This window comes from Melanostigma gelatinosum (genome assembly GCF_949748355.1).
Source record: "Melanostigma gelatinosum genome assembly, chromosome: 3".
Lineage (NCBI taxonomy): Eukaryota > Metazoa > Chordata > Actinopteri > Perciformes > Zoarcidae > Melanostigma > Melanostigma gelatinosum.
This window is the reverse complement of record NC_136636.1, coordinates 16,616,700-16,638,732: the sequence shown is the minus strand read 5'-3', so window position 1 is coordinate 16,638,732 and position 22,033 is coordinate 16,616,700. Positions and strand designations below refer to the sequence as shown.

The window sequence follows — 22,033 nt, the reverse complement described above, 5'->3', positions numbered from 1 at the left end:
AGACGAGAGGCGCATCTTTACTTGCAGTGCATGATTTAATAAGACGGCGTCAGGTTTCTTCTTCTTCTGTTCTGTTGGATATACTTTTCACGTTAAACTACAATTTGTGTTTGAGAAATTGAAGTATTTGTCATTTGAAGGTCAGAAAGCCATAATTCAGCCCACACTTAACTTGTTAATCTATTATTTCACCAACATCTTTCACTCTGTCTGTTGTATGATTAATGTCCGTGTATGGTAACGTCGGACAAGACAATGTCCGCCTCTTCAGTTGGTTTTTTGGGGGGTCTTTGTCAGGGTGGCTGACTGTGTTTGGCTCTCAAATCGAGGTGCTCTACTCTCCAAGTACACGGCGCTTCACAGAGAAGACTTGACTCTGAAATTCCTCCAGATAAGAGTTGCTAGGTGATGCTATTGTCAGATCTTCTTTGTGGTCACATATTCATACCCAAATTGTAAGGTTCTTTATGAGCAGCGTCTCATTAGTAGTCATATATTCATACCAGACCACCCCCTCCCACTTGACCCCTCCTTTACCAGTCGTGGGAAAGACAAGTCCAGGACGAGACGTGGAGGATTCAGGCAATTACTTGGAAGACGGTCAAAAAAGATTGTCCAGCTTTAACACTCTTTCATTTCGAAAGGCGAGTAAAGCGCAAACATTTTTGTACTGTATTACTGACACTTATTGTTTGAAACATTTAGCCCGCTGCCAGAGCGTAATATCGCAGCACAGATAAAACATCCAAGAAGGTTTTTAAATGTACACCAAGTTCAAATGTGATCAAGCAGGACTAGAATGGATCTTTTACAGCCATGCTATGGTATAGCTTGGTATATTTTACTCCACTGTTTATTTGTTGTACATTTGTTATAGTTGTAGTAAGTCTGAAAAAGTATATTTAACGTATAAAACAGACGATCAAATGCTAAATAATGATGAATGGATCTGCATCTGTAATAAAAACCCATATTACAGGCTATAATAGTATGACCCTCTAAAAGAGATGATTCTGCATAATACTATAACTTTTGATACTTTAAGAATATTTCATGTTTTAAAACTTTTAATCAAGTAAGGGGTATAATGTATAATAATATATGCTGGAAGGGTTAATTTACATGATACAAACTCTTGATTCTTAAAGTGCATTGTGCTGGTACACTTACTTTAGGCTACTTACATAATGGTTAACATTGAGGGATTTCTACTTTCACCATCACTGCTTGACAAACTTGCAGAATGTTTAAACAATGACTTAATCTTTTGCATTTAGCTTTTGTTGTTGTTAACATAAGTTACCTCTGCTGACTTTAATATCCACGTGTGTTTGATATGCAAAATGTACATGATAGTACAGAGTTTGATTAAATATTGAATTATCCATTTAACAAACACTTTAAAATCAATAAAATGACAGTTTATGAGGGCCTTCATCCTTCTCAATGAAACAGGTGCGGTTAAACCGTCTTGGCCCCGCCCCTATATTACCATATTTGGAGAACTTCAGCATTCCAAAGCTTTGTTGGGTGGGGGGGTGGGGGGGAGAGGCGGAGCGATGACGCCACCTGTTTCTCAATGGTCTGCGGGCTCGTGCTCACTGAGCCGGTGGAGTGAAGTATTTGGAGAAGTGGAGCCAGTGGGACAGACGGAGGAGCGCAGCAAAGGCTTTGGAGACTTCAAACCACGGCTTCATTAAAAGTTGTGCGGAATCATGGAGCTCCATCGGGTCAACTTGTTCTTGTTTTTATTCATCAACCAAGTATTTATCAGCCTCCAGTCCAAAGAACGTAAGTTTTTCACGCGTTGTGTAAAAAGAAATAAGTGTATAGCCGAGCTTTACCGGACATCGTGAGTCAGGAGGTTGGAATTTGATAGCCTCAAGTGTTTTAAAAGTATGTAAATGTGGCTTTAAAGTGCTAACGTATAGGACTTTATGTTCTACTTTTGTTTTTCATTAAGTGTATAAAACATAATATAATGTGGCGAATGCCTCTTTTGAAAATATACATTTACCATTTGACAAAAAAAATTTGTTGTAATTAGTTTAGATCATTTCGATCATAGTTTGAATGATCGAAAAGATGGAATTATCTATTTTTAGTAACAAAAAATACTTTTTTTCATATTTATTTCTATTTGTTTTACTGGCCTTTTGTCAATTTAGGATTACATGTCACCTGTGAGATGCCTGAACATGTCCCACTTCCTGTTTCACGTGTGGCACATATTCATGTCGTTCTCTCGTCATGGTAATTTAACTGCTTCCGCCTGTCTCAGACATTATTAGTCCTGTATCCTGGACCAGGAGGACACGGTCAATGAAGTCCTGAATCAGACCGACATGCCAGATTAGACTGTCAAAGCGTGGCATGTGCCCCTCGTAAAGATAATGACCCCCCCCCCCCCCCCCCCACGAGATCAAGGCAGAGAATTGAATTGTAGAGTCACACAGCACAGTCCAAACGTAGTCATTTTCTAATTTAACAGGACAAAAGGGTGTATTAGGCCTGCATATAGCATCTGAGATATATATCTCTATCTCTATCTCAGATGCTTCTGTGCTTGTTGTAACTATGCCATAATATGTTTTTCTGTCTCTGTAGAAGTATTGCTGGATATGAGAGCTTCAGGATCAGAGTTGGGGTGGTTGACGTTGCCATATGAGAACGGAGTGAGTATTTATACCTCAACAGGCATTTTCCTAAGACTTCAAGTTCAAGACTTGAAACCGTCTCTCTCTGAGTAAGACAACAAATGGCTCAAAAGGGCAGCTGAAGACAAGTTGATGTGAGGATTTGCATACTATTTAGCAACAATAACCGAGGCCTCTTTCTGCTCGTTCAGTCCACTAAAAAAGCTCTCTGGGAGAGATGGAATGAGTGGCAGCTCGATGAGGTTTGGCAGAGCTCAGCTAGTCTTGTGTTAACGCTACCCTTTCATGAAGAACTTATGAATGCCATTAAAATGTCAAGGGTCAACCTACATTTCAATTTACTGTGCCGTCGTGCTTTCAACACAACCACAGGAGGTTGTTTTAATTCCAGAGATGAACCAAGGAACACAATTTTAAGATTTTCTTGCGATTCCTCTCCGAATTTAGAGATAAGAGCAGTGAGCTGATATGTACAGTTGTGGGAAGATGTATAAGTAAAAGCGAAAGAAAGAATGGTCCATGTGTGGAGAACTATCCCTCTATCTATAGTTCTGTGGCTTTCCAGCTAAAAAAAGCAACAGGACATGGCCACTTCCACTGTGTGGGCAAAGTTTCTTCTTACGTTCTCAAAAGATCTGAGGGCTCTCCTTTGATCAGATAGGATTTCCCGCTGTCCATCAAACTTAGCTTTGTTCTATCCCGACTTTCTCACACTTGTCAAATGTATCTAAATTTGTACCAGGGGTGACTATTTGCAAGGTGTGGTCTTGGCTTCAGAACATTTGAACAGTAGACAATAGAAGTTGGATAGTAATTGTCTGAAATTATGTATTAATGCCTCATAGAGTGTTGCTCTATTCGAATGGTAGCAATTTAACTTTCTTAAAATAGTGTAAATATATATATATATATATATATATGTATGCCTCTCTTTTCTAACAGGTTAAGTTCAGCATTGATGTGTTTCTTGAAACACAGCAGTAGCTCACTATAGTGCTAACATGTGGGGTGTTAACCTTTAATGTTAGATGGAGGCTTTTAATCTTTCTGCTCGTCATTGCGTCCCTCTCTTAAAAAGTCTTAATTGCTGCCAATTTTGCTGCCACTTTGCTTATAAAGCTCATTTAACTGCCTTAAATGTTGGTTGGTAGTCTCAGTAGTATTTGCTGGATCTCGCACACATGCACCCTCGTGTGTCGGTGGAAAACCACACACGTCGCGAGCACGCCACATGTCCAGGCCAATAATCTTAATGTGTGGAAAACAGCTCCAGCTCACTTCTGCACTTTATGGGCTTCTCAGTCAGCATGAACGAAGAGGTGTCTCATCAATAAAACCGGTTCTCTGCAAGAACAAAGCCTCTGAACCCTGTACTTATTCCCTGGAAAAAAAGGAGTTTTCTCCTTTCATTATTGTAGCTTTGTAACAGTGAATTTTGCCCCTAAAACGAATCCCTCTGCTTTATCTCTTTCTGTTCCACAGTGGGAGATAGTCCAGTCGGTGGTGAACGGCTCACTTTTCTATACCTACAGCGTTTGCAGCATAGACTCCACTGAACAGGACAACTGGTTACGCACGACATTCATCCAGCGGCGCCCGGGGTCTACCCGAGTCTCTGTGGAGCTCAAGTTTATCGTGCGAGACTGCAACACTTTTGATGGCGCTTCTGTCGCCTGCAAAGAAACCTTCAACCTTTTCATCTCGGAGGCTGATGCCGACGTAGGGACCAACTTCCGCAAAGGTCAGTTCCGCAAAGTGGCCACCATCGCTCCTGACGAGGTGACGCGGGGCCCCGTGCTGAAGGTCAACACGGAGACGAGGGCCGTGGGGCCGCTGGCTCGAAAGGGCTTCTACCTGGCTTTTCAGGACATGGGCGCTTGTGTGGCTCTGCTGTCTGTCAGAGTGTACTACAAAACGTGCCCGTCCACAGTGCAGAGCTTGGCGGCCTTCCCGGAGACGGTGGCGGATGCTCTCAGGGAGGTGGAGGGAGCCTGTGTGGAGAATGCCGTTAGTCAGGCCACCCCACGCATCTACTGCACCGCTGATGGTGAATGGGTGGTTCCTGTGGGTCAGTGCCAGTGTCTCGCCGGCTACGAAACCACCGGGGACTCCTGCCAAGGTAAGCACTAAAGTGTGCCACGCACTCGCGCGCGTGTTTGCGTTGCCATGCGAGTTGTAGTAAATTAAACTCCTCCAACCGCTACTTCGGTAGTAAGGAATGAGCACAGAGGAATGTTAATTGCGTCTAGTTTGTTTGGAAATCTATCAGAAGAACACGCTGTGATATCTGTGTTGAAGTGGGTGCGATAGCGAAGGTGGAGCGTCGGGAAGGGAGGAAACAGACAAGATGTCTAACCCCGTTTGTTTTGTTTCGATTTTACGGCAACCACAGATTGCGTCATGTGATCTGGGATAAAAAGCTTCCAGTCGATGCCTCATCCCCCTACCTGCTGGCCAACAGCACATTCTTTCCACTGCCTTTTTTTCTCAGGATGCAGGAATGGGGCCGGGCTGAGGCACAGTTTTGTGGATAGGTCGATGGCTGAGGGTGATAAAGTACAGCTCAAGAAGCTGTGTCCCAATTACTACATAATTCTAAGTGTACTCTAAGTTTGTTGTGTATTTACACTGGAGATTTGACAACATACTTTTAAAGATGTCAGTTTGTGTCCTAAATTTCAAAGTTTTTTATTGTCCCACAAGTCACTGCTCAGTATGAAGAGCTCATTAAAGCTGGAAAAGAGTTAAAACTATGAAGTATTAAATACTTTGGTATACATTTAGCTTTCTCTTTGGAAGATATTAATTCGCTCAAATAGTAAAATACATTCATTCATTGTATACAAACTGCAGAAGCTGTGTACTACAGTGCATACTGTGTAGTGTTGCCATGTAGTAATGAAAAGGGAAAACTTTCTCCATTAAAGGGACATGAGAGTAAACTTTTTAACCATTCAGATATAAGCAGATGAGATTTATAAGCAGGTAGTTTCTAAAAGCAAAAAAATCTAAAATTATAGCAGTTTGGGAACATACTTTTGAAGTTGTCTACTTTTGTCTATTTATATGAGTGACACCTAAAATCAGGTAAAATATGCAAAAACTTTGCAGTATCTAAAAAAAACCAAGTAGATATTTCCAGTAAAGGACATGTCTGCGGTGTTCGTTTTGAACAGTCTCCTGTTTGTGTGGAATTTGTCTTCCTCGGGTGTGGTGTGTTGGGCTGTCTGGAGGAAACGTGGGAGGAGAGAGGCTACAGAAAGGAGAGGAAGGAGAGAGGAGAGAGGCTACAGGAAGGAGGGAGGAAGGGCACAGTGTGCTGCAGGGACTTCTGAAAGGAATTCTTTCACCCTCGCGTCACCTTACGGCTCTGATTGACGAAAAGAAGGGACCGTGTGAATGTGTCAGAATAACTACCTGAGTGCTGCGTCTTCTCCTCAAAGTATTTGTTTTGCGCCAGTTGCTAAGGCGACCGGAACCACAGATTACAGGGCCGGGGCCGACACGCCTACCGGAGGTTAGACTGAGTCAGGCTGCGGTCTGTCCGAGGCACCTTGACTGGCTGAGATTGGTCTCTTTTTAGACTCATTCCTGTGAGACGGCAGATCATTCTTACCAGCTTAAAGAAATAAGCCATTAGTTAATAGACAGGAAACAGTAAGCAACTCTTTTGACAGTTGATTCATCCTTTAAGTCCTTTTGTCAACTAAAAATGCAAAGAAATAGTTTCCAACCTTTCAATAGTTTGTCTTCTCTGTGTCTTATATCACTCGAAGCTGAATATCTTTGGCTTTTGCGCTGTTAGTCGGACTGAACTACACGTTTGAAGATGTCACCTCGAGATTTAGGAAATTGTGACAAGCATTTTTCACGATTTAGTGACATTTATAGACCGAATGAATAATCTATTAGTTGCTAGATTAATAGTTATCGGAAGTTGTATTGTTAGTCACAGCTGTACATGCCTTTTGATAGATGAGTGCAGTGGGTCATAGAGTAAATATTGTCCCGCTGTTGTAAAAGTGATTAAGAAGAGGAATGCAGGGAGGAAGTCATGGCAGAAGGTTGTTTCAGACTCTGAGCTTTCTGACAACAGGTGGACTCTGAGCCGGTCACTTGAAACGGAAGTTGGCAGAGGACAGGAAATGTTTATGAATCGGAAAAAACTGTGATTCCAAAGTCTGGAGGATGACCTGAGTATTAGGATGCAGGAAACGCATTTCATTAAATAAGTTAAAACACAGCGAATAAGTTGTAGTTTGGGTGACTGTGGTGCACTGGGTTAAGAGGTCATCTGGGAACCGGAAGGTCAACGGTTCGATCCCCGACTCGGACGTGTCACGTGTTGAAGTGTCCCTGAGCAATACACTGAACCCCCGGCTCCCCGGGCGCCTGTCATTGGCAGCCCACTGCTCCCTATATACAGGGATGGGTCAAATGCAGAGAAAGATTTCCCCCTTAAAGGGATAAAGATAGTATAAATTCTATTCTATTCTATTTCTAGTTTGTTCCAACACCCTATTTCCACTTTACAAGAGAGAGTGAGATCCTTAAAGGCTCGTGGCCCGCATGTGCGCATTCCACTGAAGAGCACAACTGTTGTGGGAAAAGGAAGTAAAGCGACATGAGGAGGAATGCTGACTGACACGCATAAGAAGGCTGTCCTCGCCACGGAGTCGGAGGGTGGGGAGTCAGTCGACAGTTGGTGCATGAGGGTGGTTAGTTTGGTGGCTGCTTAGTTAGGTGTGGAGTGTAATTTAGTCAAGAGGATTAGTAGAGCAACAGGACAGCTGTTAGCCAATGACATGCCCCGCTTTGCCTCCCTTTGCTCTTTCATCCGGTTGTTAACACACGCAACGAGCTCCCTAATCCATGTTCCCACTCATTAGAACAATGGGTCGACACAAAGAACAAAAAACGGATTCAATTAACAGATGCACCGGAGTGGAACTTAAGTCCTTTTCACGTGTGTGTCGTAGCCATAGAGGAGCGTGGGACTATTCATTCATTCAAGAGGGGGAAATTAAAGTTTTGGATCAAATGAAATCAGTATTTCAACCCTTTCCCTAGATTAACAAAACAACGCAAACACTTTAATTCAAAGTAAATATGAGAATCCATCGTTGCCAAAGTTTGCATGAACAATGTTTATGTTCATACATTGCACACATGCCGCCATTTGGGAGCTGTATAAGGAGTAAGCCAACACATTTATGGCACCACTCTGTCCAATCTCAGAGACAATAGATGAATAGGGCTGCAGTTTCTTTGGTACGTGACAGAGGTCCTGCTGCTGCAGCTCAAGATGAAATGGGCTGGCCTCCTTTTCTTATGCGAAAAGACCTCAGCTACACCCCCCACTGCCGCCGAGTGACTCCCCGGAGAGAACTTCTGTTGGTGCTCCAGACCTTTACCCCCCCCCCATCCCCCATCCATCCATCTATCTATTCATCTTCATCCCTCCTACTCAACCTGCTCCTTCTCCTCCACTGCGGCAATACTTGGAGTGCAAAGGTCTTTCCGCCTGAATGGTGAAGTAACGCGGCCGCGTCTTTAATCCAGGGTTCACTCGACCTCTTCTCACGGCCACCAGCACAGGGGCCAGATGAAAGCCATCCTCCCTTCAGAGACAGCAGAATGAAAGCGGAGAGAGGAGATCTTTCATAAGATCCATTCCTTTAAAATGTTCTTTTTTACTGTGCTGGAGCCCTTTATCACCTCAGAAAGTGTCTGTTTCCATAAACACAATGAAAATCTTTTTCCTATTTCCTGATTCTCTTGTCCTCCTAACTGTTCAACCGTGGATGCTGTAATTTGCGATTGGTGTCGGTGGGGGGGGGTTAGCGGAAGGAAGGAACTAAGAAAGAGAGGAAACATCAGCCCCAGACTGAATTGCAGCTCCTGCGTCCTGGTTTCTGTCCACTCTGCATGTTCATTAACCTCCCGTGCCCTGGAAGACTGTTTATCCGTGTGCTGAAATGTCCATCACAACTCTCCAGCGGTGTCCAGGGTTTCCTTTGGCGAAAACACAAGTGTTATCTGCCAGAGAATATGAGCCGAGAGTTCACAGGGGAAAGGCAGATCAGATCACCTGACTGATTTAATGCTCTGCTGTCATCCGGTTGACACTGGCAATGTGACCTGAGATTAGGCCTTCAGGCGAAAGAGGCGAGTAGAGACAGATCGTCAGGGAAATCCCTTTTCATTCCTCTGGATACAAAGCCTCAGTGATTATAGGTTACCCACAACAAAAGCTTCCTGTTGGGTGGAACGGACTGGTGTTACAGAGACAGCTTCATTGTTTAGATCAGTCATCCCTTCCTGTGTCTGTCTGTTTCAGTTACTCCTAATGTCACGCTTAAACACACACCTCTCTCTCTCTCTTACAGCATGCAAACCAGGCTACTTCAAGACATCTGTATCGAGCGAGTTATGTCAGGTTTGTCCTGATAACAGCAAGCCCTCCGCAGCCGGCGCCACCGAATGTCAATGTGAGGAAGGTTTCTTCCGCTCCCCTTCAGACACTCCTACGTCACCCTGCTCTGGTAACAACCACACTCACTGTCACAGTACTGACAAAGTCACATTTTGGCTCATCACAGGCGGGGTCAGAATATCAGGCTAACTGTTTTGTGTCCTGTACTTCCTCCCCAAGCTCCGCCCAGTGCCCCTCGTGACCTGACCTCCACCACCCTGTCAGCACAGGGCAGGCTGCAGCTGGCCTGGAGCCCACCGCTGGTGACCGGGGGCCGCAGCGACCTCACCTACAGTGTGGTGTGCGAGCACTGCGACGAGGCCCTGTGTGTCACCTGTGGCGAGAATATCCGTTTCGAGCCAGGTCCTACGGACCTGCAGGACACCACGGTCGTCGTCAGTGACCTGGATTCTCACCTGAACTACACGTTCACCGTCGAGGCTCACAGCGGCGTGTCCCAGTTCGGTACCGACAGGCCCATGGCAAGCATCACCACCGCTCTGGACTACACAGGTGAGCCCGATCACACCAAAAGCCTTTTCTTTGTGCTTTGATTTAATCCCAACTTTAAACTCAACTGCCAAATGTGTGATAATAATAATATTTGTGAAATCCCTGTTAAAACCCAACATGTAGAGAAGTATTGAAGTGGTAACTCTTTCCTTTGCAACAAACAGAACATGTACAATTGGCAAAGAAGTGACCATAAAATGTTATTATACCAAATTGCCAAATATTACTTTTACATTTTACTGTAGCAGACTTATGAAACATGTCATCTCTTCAAAATTATGTTCATAAGGAATTCTGATGAGATTAGGAAAAGTATCAAGGTGGTAAAACTATTTTTTTTGTATGTTATTTGAGCTGTTTAAAAACGATCTGTTTTCTCCAGAACCCTAAACAGACATGTTTAGACATTTAGATATTTAGACATTGTTTCATGTAAAATTGTATTTGCTGCTGAAAACCATTGTACAAAAAGAAGGGCTTACTACACAGAGGAATTCAGTCTGACCCACTGAATCCCAAAGGCTTTTATTTCCAAAGACTATGATTAGTCACTAACCATTATTTTGCTTTCTGTCTCTCACCGACCGTTAGATCCCCCAAAGGTGACGTTGATCCATCTGGATGATCGCAGCCCCACCAGCCTGTCTCTGTCCTGGACTCTGTCTCGCAGGCCTCCAGCCCACATCAATCACCGCTACGAGCTTATGTACCGCAGAAAAGTAAGACTGAGTGCTTTGTGCTCTTTTGTCTCCCCTCCCCTCGTTCAAAGTTGAGGCGGTAAATTGTTCCAAAATGTTTCTAATCCACCCACTATTCCTTTTCGCAGGATGATGAGGGCGAGCGTGATGTGACCACCTACACAGTCTTGATTTTGGAGAAAAGCTCTGTCCAGATTATTGACCTCACCCCAGACACTACTTACATGTTCAGGGTCCAGGCACTGAGTCCCGAAGGAAACCCCGGCAGCTACAGTGTGGAGCACGAGTTCCTTACCTCACCATTAGGTACCAGCAGCCTTAAAATCGACAGCAGATGAAACTAGTCTCTCCGTATAAACTCTTATTTCACATATTGAGTTGCTAAATTTGTCTTTTTTTTCTGTGATTTGCACAGCTGAGTCTCAGATCCAGAACAACTCCACCATGGTGATGGGAGCTGTCGTTGGAGTAGCGATCATTCTGCTCGTGGTGGTGGTCGTCCTGCTGCTGCGTAGACGGTGGGTAACAACATGCTTCATATCCACATCCAACGCCTGCGTCATTCAGATAAATGTTATCTACAGACCTGCAAACTGTGATTATGTGCCACAAGCTCGAGCAAATGAAAGATTTTCTGGTATGACGGCTCCGGGAGGGTTTATCAGTAATAGCTGGTGCTGCTATTGAACACAGCTTTGGTCTTTTTCAGTAGAGACTGACCTGCAATTACTAAAAAGCCAGCCTATGTTCTGTTTAGTCCTGTAGTGATTATTCGTGTTTTCCTTCCAGGAGACTGAACTCTCGCGGCAGGGGAGGACCTGAAGATCCCTACTTCTCATCAGGTTAGAAAACCATTCTGTACATGCAATAATAATAACAACAGTTAATTATGTTAATATTCAGCCTACTATTCTGGTCATCATTTCCTCCATAGATCAACTCAAGCCTCTGAAGACTTATGTTGATCCACACACGTATGAGGACCCTAACATCGCCATCCAGAAGTTTGTCACAGAAATTGACCCCACTGCCATTAGCAAACAGAAAGTCATCGGTGTTGGTAAGTGTTTTCTTTTATCACCTGTCTGACATTTAATGAGATCTCAGAGCGCAGTTTCTAATGTTTCCTCCTGCTTGTCCGTCTGCCGATCAGGAGAGTTTGGGGAGGTGTTTTGGGGCGTGATGAAGTCTCCCAAGCGAGGGGAGGTGGCCGTGGCGATCAAGACCCTGAAGCCGGGGTACTCTGAGAAACAGAGGCAGGACTTCTTGAGCGAGGCCAGCATCATGGGTCAGTTCTCACACCCGAATATCATCCGCCTGGAGGGAGTTGTCACCAAATGTGAGTCGAAAACCTCAGACAGAAGTCCCACGATCGTTCTCAACTCATTTGTATCAACTGCTTGTATACTTTGCTTTCACTAAACATACGTTTTTGTTTTAATTTTCAGTCAAGCATGCCATGATAGTGACAGAATACATGGAGAACGGAGCTCTTGACACATATCTGAAGGTAGGTACATGCATTTTGTTGCAAACAGGAAGGTCACATGACTTGAAATTATATATTTTTTAGTCCTTAATATACCTTGAGGGTGTTTTGAGCTTAACGATCTTATACGTTTCTTTGTGCGTCATCGTGCAAAGGAACTTGGAAGTGTGTTTCTGTGTATATATTTATTTACATTAGATCATATTAAAGTGGTGGTATTGATTTATTTACATTGTACAAAATGTTGAACTATTCCTTTAATACATTACATAAAGTTAAAAGCCGAAAAAAAGTAAATTGTGTTCGACTGTAATTTATGACAGAACAAAAATCGTGTAACAATGATTTAAAAGAGTTATTTAATCGACGTATTGTTTTCCTTTAGGGCCGCGATGGAGAGATTCCATCATATCAGCTCGCGGGGATGCTGCGTGGAATAGCTGCTGGCATGAAATACCTCTCTGACATGAGCTACGTCCACCGGGACCTGGCAGCAAGAAACGTCTTGGTTAACAGCTGCCTGGAGTGTAAAGTGTCTGATTTTGGGCTGTCGCGTGTGCTGGAGGATGATGCTGAGGGCACCTACACAACCAGAGTGAGTCTAACAGCTGCATATTTAACAGCCTAAAAGCATAGAGAGAACAACCCTTTCTTTTTCTAGCAACGAATGCCAGACTGCTAATGGTATTTTCACTCTCAAGTGTCCAATCCAAAGTGTTGGTCTTTCAGCGCTTTGTGTTTCCACTCCCTTCTCACATTTAACATGATTTGTTGATGTTTCTCTTCTGTCAGGGAGGTAAAATCCCCATCCGCTGGACGGCCCCCGAGGCCATCGCTTACAGGAAATTCACTTCAGCCAGCGACGTGTGGAGCTTCGGCATCGTCATGTGGGAAGTCATGGCATTTGGAGAACGGCCCTACTGGGACATGAGCAACCATGAGGTATGTCCACCTCTTGCGGTTGAGATGAAGGATTGTTTTAGCCTGTGTAGGTCAAACTTTAATGTCTATAACCACAGAGTCTGCTGGGTAGGTGGCGGTAGAAAGTTGCCTGACGTCCAAAGTAGTTTCCCACCATCGTCTTCAAATTTACTGTTGATGCCAACAAACGAACACAGCACTTTTTCCAGACTGTCCGTCAGCACACTCGTAAATATACTTTAGATCTAAGAGATGCCTTCCCTCTTCCTCAGGTCATGAAGGCCATCAACGAGGCCTTCAGGCTTCCTGCTCCGATGGACTGCCCATCCGCCATCTACCAGCTCATGCTCCAGTGTTGGCAGCAGGACCGCCCCAAACGACCTCGCTTCACAGACATCGTCAACATGTTGGACAAATTGCTCCGAAGCCCAGAGTCTTTGAAACCCATCGCTGACTTTGATCCACGGTATGACTTGAAGTTTATGATTTGGTAACAAAGTAAAAGACTAAATGAAAAATAACTCCGATAAAAGAGACTAATCCTCTCAGGTGCATAATGAATTACACAACTTAGACTCTATTTATAAACCCTTGTTGTGTGTTAATAAGCAGATGAAACTAATATTCATCTTCCATTTCAATTCCAAGATATGTCTCCAACTGTTTTCCTTAACTAGAGCTGTATTAGTCTTGGTATTTGCCATTAGAAAATTACAAATGATTGAAACATCTCTGGAAACTGTCCGCATTGAGTTGACGGTGACATTGGTTCCCTCTCGTTCAAACATCCTCACATGTACTCAGTGAACATAATGTGGCAGTAAATGATGAGTAATCCAAATGTACACTGTTCCTCGCAGCGTGTCCATCCGCCTGCCCAGCACCAGCGGCTGTGACGGCACCATGTTCAGGTCGGTGCCCGAGTGGCTGGAGTCCATCAAAATGAACCAGTACAACGAAAGCTTTGCTCGCGCTGGGATCACGAACATGGAGCAGGTGCTCGCCTTGAGGCATGAGTAAGTGCACACATGGCACAGGTGCAGCTCAGCCATGCTGCGCTGATTTTATCTGGCACCAGGCCACGCTTTGTAGTAACACAGAGGAAGTATTGAGCGCTCAGCTTGAACATTTGTCAGCCAGTTTGTGAATGTTGAAATACTTCACTCTGCCACGTCATTCCTATCATTCTCCACTGCCATAGCGTCCACAGCAGTGGCCTTTTTTAATCTGATGCAGCGCCACAGTCCTGCCCAACATTTTATCAGTTCATTGTTAATTCAGTACTTTAATCAATCTATTTCAGCCATTTGTGCATTGCTTTCAGATGCAACATGTGCATTTTGTTTTCTGAAAATAACACAATTTATATCTTTTTCTAATTAGTTTAGATACTCCCCAGTGAGAATCGGTGCTTTACAAGGACCTCTGTAGTCTCTTTATGCAAAACAGAGTCCATAATGTTTTTAGCGTTTTTTTAAACGGTGTCATTGATCTTGTCCTTTCAGAGACATCAGGAATATTGGAGTGCGGCTGCCCGGCCACATGAAAAGGATAGCATACAGCATCCTGGGTCTGAAAGATGAGACCAGCTCCCTCAGCGTGTTTGCAGTGTGATCTCAGCATTCCTCCAAATCTAAGAGCACTGACCGACCACGCCATTTCACTCACGAACGAGGAGGACTGAAGTGAGGGGGGGGGGGGGGGGGAGATGAAACTGAGCTACACTGCAGGGGGTTTACTTTGTGGCGTGACTGAAGAGGACCCTCCAAGCCACTCGGAAAGGACTGAGATCAAAAACACTTAAGTACTTTATAACAGAAGACAAATAATTTATCTTCATGTAAAAATGTTTTATATGTTGAACATAAACATAAGTTATGTGATGTAGTAAATAAAACAATTATAAGAGTAAGTGCAAAATGTGAGACAACGCGAGAGTGCTTGGTCTGTAGTTACTGAACGACTGAAAAATGTAATGCTCTTTACCATTTAAGGGCGTTTCCTTCCAAGCACTCACTTTATCCTGCCAGTGTTTCTGGATCTTTACATCTGTTTGTTTTTCTACATGTTTTATGGTCAATCAGACTTGCTTTTAAATTTGGAATTATAATTCCACTCAGGGCAAAGAATCACACATTGTTATGTTTTGTAGTTGGTCTCTGTATCACATGATGCATTTTTTTCCTCAAGTCTTGTTTGTTTACATAATGTCTTAATACAGCTGTCCATTTTTTTTAAATTTAATATTTATTTGATTTTGTATTTATGGCATTTGTTACATGATGAATAACTGATCTGGTGCATATTTGCCAGGCAGTGTATTTTTGTGTTTAAATAAAATCTGTGTTTCTATGTTACTGGATCACTTTCTTGTACTCATGTAGTCAACGGGTATTTGTTTTAAACTTTTCCAGAATGAAATATCTCCACAACTGTTGGATGGATTGCCGTGAACTTGGGAACAGGCGTCATTAATATTATTATGGTGAACCCTACCGACTTTGGTCATCCCCTGACTTTTCATCAAGCACCAATAGCAGGTTGATATTTGTGTTTTGTGGTGAAATGTCTCGCCAAATATTGAATGGACTGCAATTCAATTTGTTACAGACATTCACAGTCTTTGTGAACTTTGGTGAGCCCACAAATTTACTTCTAGCACCATCATCTGGTCAAAAATGTAATTTGTCCAATTATTCGGTTTATGACCAAATTATCTTAAAATTGACCGGCCACAGCTGTACTTTAACTATTAGCATGCGATCGTGGAACTAGGACAGTAACAGTGATAAACACTGTTTTTTTGTTGTTTTTTTACTGATATTGTTTAAGATGTACAGAAATGACAGCCAGTAAAAAAACTATTACAAATACTTAAAGCCTAAATGTTGTACAAAATAAAAAATCACTTTTCATATATGTGCTCAGTGAACAGTAGACGTGACCTAATTACAACACTCTCACACAAACCAACTATGCAGTTCTGCCACACATAGCTCTTAACACCTTGTGCCAAAAACACGATAAACTTTAATGTAAGTTGCCAAAGGCCTTTCTTCTGACACCACTCTCAAGCCAGTTGGTACGTTTACTTCACCAAGACGAAAATCCAAAGCAAATTACAGACCTCAACTGTATTGATCTTAACAGTTTGGTTTTTGTTACAATTTACCACTCCAGCCCCACAAAGCTTGTTTTAGGTGACTTCTGCCATCCAGACGGAGCTGATCAACCTCAGTGACTTTGCCAAAGTGGAGCAGAATATCACACCTACACACAGCTATGCTCCATCATATCACAGTCACTAAGACATGTTAAGTTCTGGAAGGTTTTCACTGGGATGCATTAGTACGGTGTCATTTCTGTGACAACCATGACTGATATAGCCTTAAAAACCCCCGTTAAAAGCTACTTTATTGCGTGACACTTTTATTATAAGTTGTGAATGACGGTTCATTTAATTTCCCACCTGATAATTATAGCCTATTTCATCACACTGACACAGCTCAACGCTCCTTTCTCACACAAACACAAAGACTCACAGGCTCCTAGTCTGGGGTGCGGCTAGACATTTTGAACCAGTTGACCAACAGTTGAACAACCGCTCTGACACATTGAATATCTACAATCCGTGTCATGTTCCAGTGCAGCTGAATCATTCAGGCACCCACCCAACCACACGCGCACACACACACACACACACACACACACACACACACACACACACACACACACACACACACACACACACACACACACACACACACACACACCAAGTGGGACTAAGAAGAGTATAAAAGATATAGCAACACTTTCATCAGACACAAGGAAGATTATAATTACCTATCTTGGATCCATGCTGTATACAGTCGGATAGATAGAGACAATCCACTTCCTCAGCCTGTATGGGGAAAGGCCAAAGTCTTTTCTTTGAAGATTCACGATCACCTCAGCAGACATGTGGAGAGAATTTATAGGTCAGAAAAATAAAGACTGATAGAGATATACATGTATATATTCATTTGTTTTGCTTTTTATACAAAGCATGTTTGACCTGTTTTTTGTTGTTTATAAAAAAAGAGTTTTATGAAGTCACAAAAAAACAACTCAACCTCATCAAACCTGTGCTGCTGCTGGAACTCTTGTCTGGCTGACGGAGGAGGACAGCACACACATAAACTTGTTCACAAAGTTTAACACCACTTTTTATATTTCCAAAAACATGTTCGCACATAACAAGGCATCCTATAATAGAATCACATCGCTGGTGATCAAACCATAACATGTATCACCGGCATTAACTTGTCACGTGTGTACATGCCTTTAATATCATGGCACCATCTTGTGGTTGAAATAAGAAATACAACAAGTTGTATCCAAACTAAATAGTAACAGTTGAACAAGTTATTATATGAGGATTCATCTCAAGTCTCAAATCTTTGTGGACTCACACATGAAGAAGCTGGTGAACGCTTTGCCCTCCTGCATACAAGACACCACTGACATGCTGCTGAAGAGCAGCGCTCTCATTGTTGATGAGAAGGATTTACGAGTAAGATGTGAATTCATTCTGTTCCTCATGAGGACGATGTGAATGCGTTGAGATAACACAATAACCACTGTGGTCCGTACAGTTTGTTGCTGATCTGTGATTTGTCTTGAGGTCAGTGGTGAGTTAGAAAAGCTGGAAAGAATTCCAACTCTCCCTTTGACACAAATTTCAGTTCTGGATCAATCAACTTTTTAGATGTTAAATGAATACATTATTAAATCTGTATGTCTGAAGTAGATCTAATCTGTGTAGATTACATCTCAGAACAAACATAAATACATGTGAAATATTATATGTTTAAACACAGTTAAATGTGTAGCAGTACATCGAGCAAACACTTTTCTTGTTCAGGCCTTCCTCATTCATTTAATATAGATATAAAATAGAATGTGAAATGAACAATTAGTGGTATTGTTTCACGAGTGACAACAGTATTAACAGTGGTATGAATAATCATTGAAAGCTATATAATTCACCTGATTCTAGTGATGGCTTCTTAGTTATTATACTGTATGTGCTGGTAAGTGTACGATTATTGGTTCAATTGACAAATGTCTTATCGTGGTGTTTTAGGTTACAGTTAAAAATGCTTATTTTGATGTGTAGATATCTGTCACTCTGTTTTATAATGTGTATATTTTGATTTGACCACGTTTTTAAACAACAAAAATAAACATAAAACAAGATTTTTAATCTGTTATTAGAAAGGTTGGACCTGTAACATCCACTGCTCATAGTCTTTCTGACGTGAGACAGTTTATTAAAAACAAAAATAATCTACTCAAACTGATGGATGGATTCAGTCCTCTCTCCGACCATGGAAACTTCACTGATGACAATCATTTGTGGACAAAAGAGTGCTGCGTTTTGGAACAGCTGGTGTAAACCAAAGCTGTGATGATTGAAATCATGTGAGCAGATTAACGGCAGACAGAAGAATCAGAAGAATTGAGATACAGCAATACAAGTGAAACACAGGAATGTAATCACAAGGCAATGCCACCATTAATTCTGAAGGTTTCTGCTTTTAGGGGAGTATTTAACTTGTGCTTGACGTACAGAATGAGAAACGATCAAATCTTGTCTTTCTTTTCTAACCTAGACGTGTGCAGATGTCATTGGATCATAGAAGTAAATGTGAGCTACTGCTCTTTGCTAAGGGAGGTCATGACCTGCTGATGTAACTTTAAGTTTGTACACATACAATGAATATGACTTATCTAAATGTACATGCATAGATATAGACATGCGGCTAAAACAACAATCATTTGACTGCTATAAAAAGATGTGAGACATCTTAGAAATGTGAGAGTAGCCGTGCCCTGCATGTTTCACTCTTATACAATAACTCATACAACATTGTTCACACACAAGCACAGTGCTAAATTATTCTTTCCACCAAAGTTCCTACATTATGATGATGTGATTTTGTCAGAGGTGCTAAGACGCTGACAGCAGAGTTAGAACAGAACAGGTAAAGTGTATTCACAGTCGGGATTGCTTCTTGAATTCAGGCTTTTTGTTTTCGTCAAAAACGACAGGTTAGTGCCTCGAAAAAATACGAAATGAACGACTTTCTGGAGAACCAGACCATTATCACGAATTGCAGTCGCTAACGGAAGTGACGTAGGGGTTTCCTGTCAGGTTGCTGCCCATGGAGACGCTTTGTTTACGGAAGTTTTTATCAGCTGGCTGCACTTTGATGCTTCAAATTTATGATGAGAAAAGACTGTTTATTGTAACGCTAACACCGGTTTAACGGGCTGTCTTGTTCCGCTACAGTCTGACTTGTTTGATTAAATAAACTGACGTCAGCAGTGTGATGCTAGCTGTTGCTGAGCAGCATCACGAGCGATAACATGTCTCAAGATGCTCCTTCCTCCGGATCAATCGTAGTAGCTGACTGGCATCAATGTAAAGACAGCAAAGAATATTTCAGCAAAATTCTACACAAGAAGAGACGGAAAAACTTCGGTATGACAAATAAACTGTTACGTTGTTAAATAATGGATTTTCAAATGCAGCACGTGTTACCCGGGATTTGATGACACAACAAAGTGTTTCAAGAAATGTGTTCTACAGTAACTGTTACATATTTGACTCAGACAACTTTCAACATGCTGCTACATATCAAAAGTAACAAGATACGTTTATTCTAATTTCATCATAATTTGAGTGGGACACTATTTTAAATATTTTTAAAGACATTTTGGTTTTGTCATTATGAACCCTAGATGTAGGGAGAGTTGGTAGCATTTGCAAACACTATATTGAGGCTAAACAAATAAAACAGAACAATGTAAAGAAATGAATAATATACAAGCCTGACTCAGTGTTTCAGTGTACCGTTTTACTGCACAATCCACATGAAATCACCAAAAACAAGATGACATAAAACAGCCTAAGATTGTTGTTTGTGTGTTAATTATTGTTTTACAGACATCCAAGATTTGCATACAATAAGATAGACTTTTTGCTACGTCCATGCTGTCATCTCCATGCTGTCATACACCGTACTTTTAAGCCCTTTTCAGAGTTACACTGTGATCTTTGACCAGCACATCATGTAGGTCCATGTAGAAAGTATGAATTCCAAGCAGTACACAGAAGTAAATATGTAGACGGCCCTTTTCAAACTTGTTTTACAGGCCTCTTGGAGTCTCCAGTGATGCCCCCACACGTAGCTGTGGACACAGTTCACTATAAGATCTTCATCTCTGGCAAGAGTGGAGTCGGGAAAACTGCTCTCGCTGCGCGTCTTGCAGGCCTGAATATTCCTAACTTGCACTATGAAACCACAGGTAGGTCCACAATCAATGTAAGTCAGTTGCTTTTAGAGGGAATTACACAATTAACTCTTCAACCTAAAGGCTAATGAGATCGCACAAATATTCGTTCAATGAATCTTTTCCTCAAGGTATTGAAACGACGGTGGTGTACTGGCCCGTGAAGTTGAGAGAGAATGGTAGAGTGCTCTTCTTCCGGCTGCAGCTGTGGGACTGTGGAGAGAACACCCTGCGTAGATTTGACCATTTGCTTCCAGTATGTATAAAATAGTGTTTTCACAAAACACATTGTATTGAGTTATAACAGAAACAGAAAAATGACTACGCTCACATTATTCTATATCAAAATAAATACGCTAACACCACCTCGTTTTGTAAAACCACTGTTCTGTGTCTTCCAGGCCTGTAAGGAGCAGGTGGATGCCGTCCTTTTCCTATTCTCCTTCACTGACAGAACGTCCTTTGATGATTTGGCAAATCAAATTGCTAAATGGACTGGGACATCTGTGAAATTGGTGGTTGGCACCAAGTATCCTCTTGTCTTTTTTTTTTTAAACTTGAATGTTGGTTTTCTGACACTTTTAGTCACGGGCTTACTTTATAGCTACTATATCAATACAGAGATGAGCATTTGTCCTCAAGGTTTCCTTCAGATTTGACCTTTTCATGCACTGTGATGTGCCGGAGAGAGACGTGAGGGACTTCCAGGAGACGTGGAACTTACGAGTGCTGCGCGTGGGCGGGGAGGTCAGTGACGGGCTGGGTGACGTAGCCCCACTTCTCAACTGCCTGGCGGAGAACCTGTGGCATCAGGACTGTGTTACAGCTGGATCAGCCAACCGTCGTTCACAGCAGGACACCGGGACTCTACTTTAAGTGGACATATGAAAAACAAATCACTTTCTCAGTGCTTGTGCACAAACATCAGTGTATCGGGAGTGCCTACCAACCCACAAACTGAAATAAGAGTCAGATTTTGTGGGGTGCCTCGACCAGATGTGTTCAACTAACCATTCAGATTTGCGCCTCTTCCTTAAGTCAACTGCAGGCTCATTAGAATCTCCCCATATGTAAAGGTGTGCCATATTTTTCTTGCAAGCCAATTACAGCAGACCTTTTTCAGGAGGGGGGTTTAAAGAGAGGAATATGAATACAGGTATATTCAGACAGTATGAGAGAATTGTGTTTTTGACATTGAAGTATGTAACCATAATCTAGTAAAAAAACAAAATTACAAATATGAAAGTTAGCATATGTCCGTTTAAGTACTGCACATGATTTTTCAGTGGAAGTGAACTGGAGGTCCAGGTAAGGGCTTTGAGGGATTGCATTTAAATGATAAACTGGGAATGTTTATAGGAAATTTTTAGGAAAAGCTGCTGAATTAAATGGATCGCCCTCTAATGCTGCAGTCACTGCTGTGTGTCGTATCAATATCATGATACGAGACCAGATTGTCTGAGACTGTTGCTTTTATTAATGGGATACAGCTTGCTTTTCCTTAAGGCCTTTTTCCACAGTTTGTCATGGATTCCTGTTAATATCCTCTCAAAGCACCAACACATAATCTAAATATCGGCCGCTGCGAGATATTGTATTAAATATTTAGTCCGTATTTCACGTTGAGACTATCAGGGGCTGCTTATGTCAAGCTCTCTTGTTAATATCTGTACTCGGTTAAAGCATGAGTTTGTTGTGTAAGGCTGATGAGTCAAAAAAAAGAATATAAATAAAAAGGCACATTGCTTAAAATAAGTAATTTTAATACAAGTGAAAAACTATATTCACAATATAAAAACAAAAAAAAAAACATCCCCTTACATGCGTGTTGGTTTATTGTGACAATCTCAGTGCATATTGGAATCATTAGTGATGTATGGTGCAATTATCAAAATTATTAAGTGTGGTTAAATGTATACAAATCTTAAATATAAAGTTAACA

The 22,033-nt window shown here is 42.1% G+C and overlaps 2 protein-coding genes across 2 annotated transcripts; both read left to right on the top strand.

Annotated features, from left to right (window-relative positions):
- The first annotated feature begins 1,636 nt into the window (after nucleotides 1-1,636).
- Nucleotides 1,637-15,080, top strand: LOC306797763 (ephrin type-A receptor 2-like). Its single transcript, XM_079297175.1, has 17 exons — nucleotides 1,637-1,791; nucleotides 2,608-2,675; nucleotides 4,140-4,776; nucleotides 9,047-9,202; nucleotides 9,313-9,645; nucleotides 10,237-10,364; nucleotides 10,472-10,649; nucleotides 10,759-10,861; nucleotides 11,133-11,185; nucleotides 11,278-11,403; nucleotides 11,497-11,682; nucleotides 11,792-11,853; nucleotides 12,218-12,427; nucleotides 12,625-12,774; nucleotides 13,026-13,219; nucleotides 13,614-13,769; nucleotides 14,259-15,080. Exons 1-17 carry the CDS (start codon nucleotides 1,716-1,718, stop codon nucleotides 14,365-14,367), a joined length of 2,925 nt encoding a protein of 974 aa, XP_079153301.1. The 5' UTR covers nucleotides 1,637-1,715; the 3' UTR covers nucleotides 14,368-15,080.
- Nucleotides 15,081-19,164: 4,084 nt separating this feature from the next.
- On the top strand, nucleotides 19,165-21,638 carry cplane2 (ciliogenesis and planar polarity effector 2; the record flags this gene model as incomplete). Its single annotated transcript, XM_079266410.1, has 5 exons — nucleotides 19,165-19,279; nucleotides 19,954-20,106; nucleotides 20,223-20,347; nucleotides 20,493-20,620; nucleotides 20,745-21,638. The coding sequence occupies 5 exons, from the start codon at nucleotides 19,165-19,167 to the stop codon at nucleotides 20,965-20,967; spliced, it is 744 nt and encodes a 247-aa protein (XP_079122536.1). The 3' UTR covers nucleotides 20,968-21,638.
- Between the last annotated feature and the right edge of the window lie 395 nt (nucleotides 21,639-22,033).

Bases quoted from the DNA above. Each gene is read 5' to 3' on its own strand.
- LOC306797763 (XM_079297175.1), top strand. From the start codon at position 1,716: ATGGAGCTCCATCGGGTCAACTTGTTCTTGTTTTTATTCATCAACCAA. The intron at 9,646-10,236 runs GTGAGCCCGATC...ACCGACCGTTAG, and splicing joins CACCGCTCTGGACTACACAG to ATCCCCCAAAGGTGACGTTG. The intron at 11,854-12,217 runs GTAGGTACATGC...GTTTTCCTTTAG, and splicing joins CTCTTGACACATATCTGAAG to GGCCGCGATGGAGAGATTCC.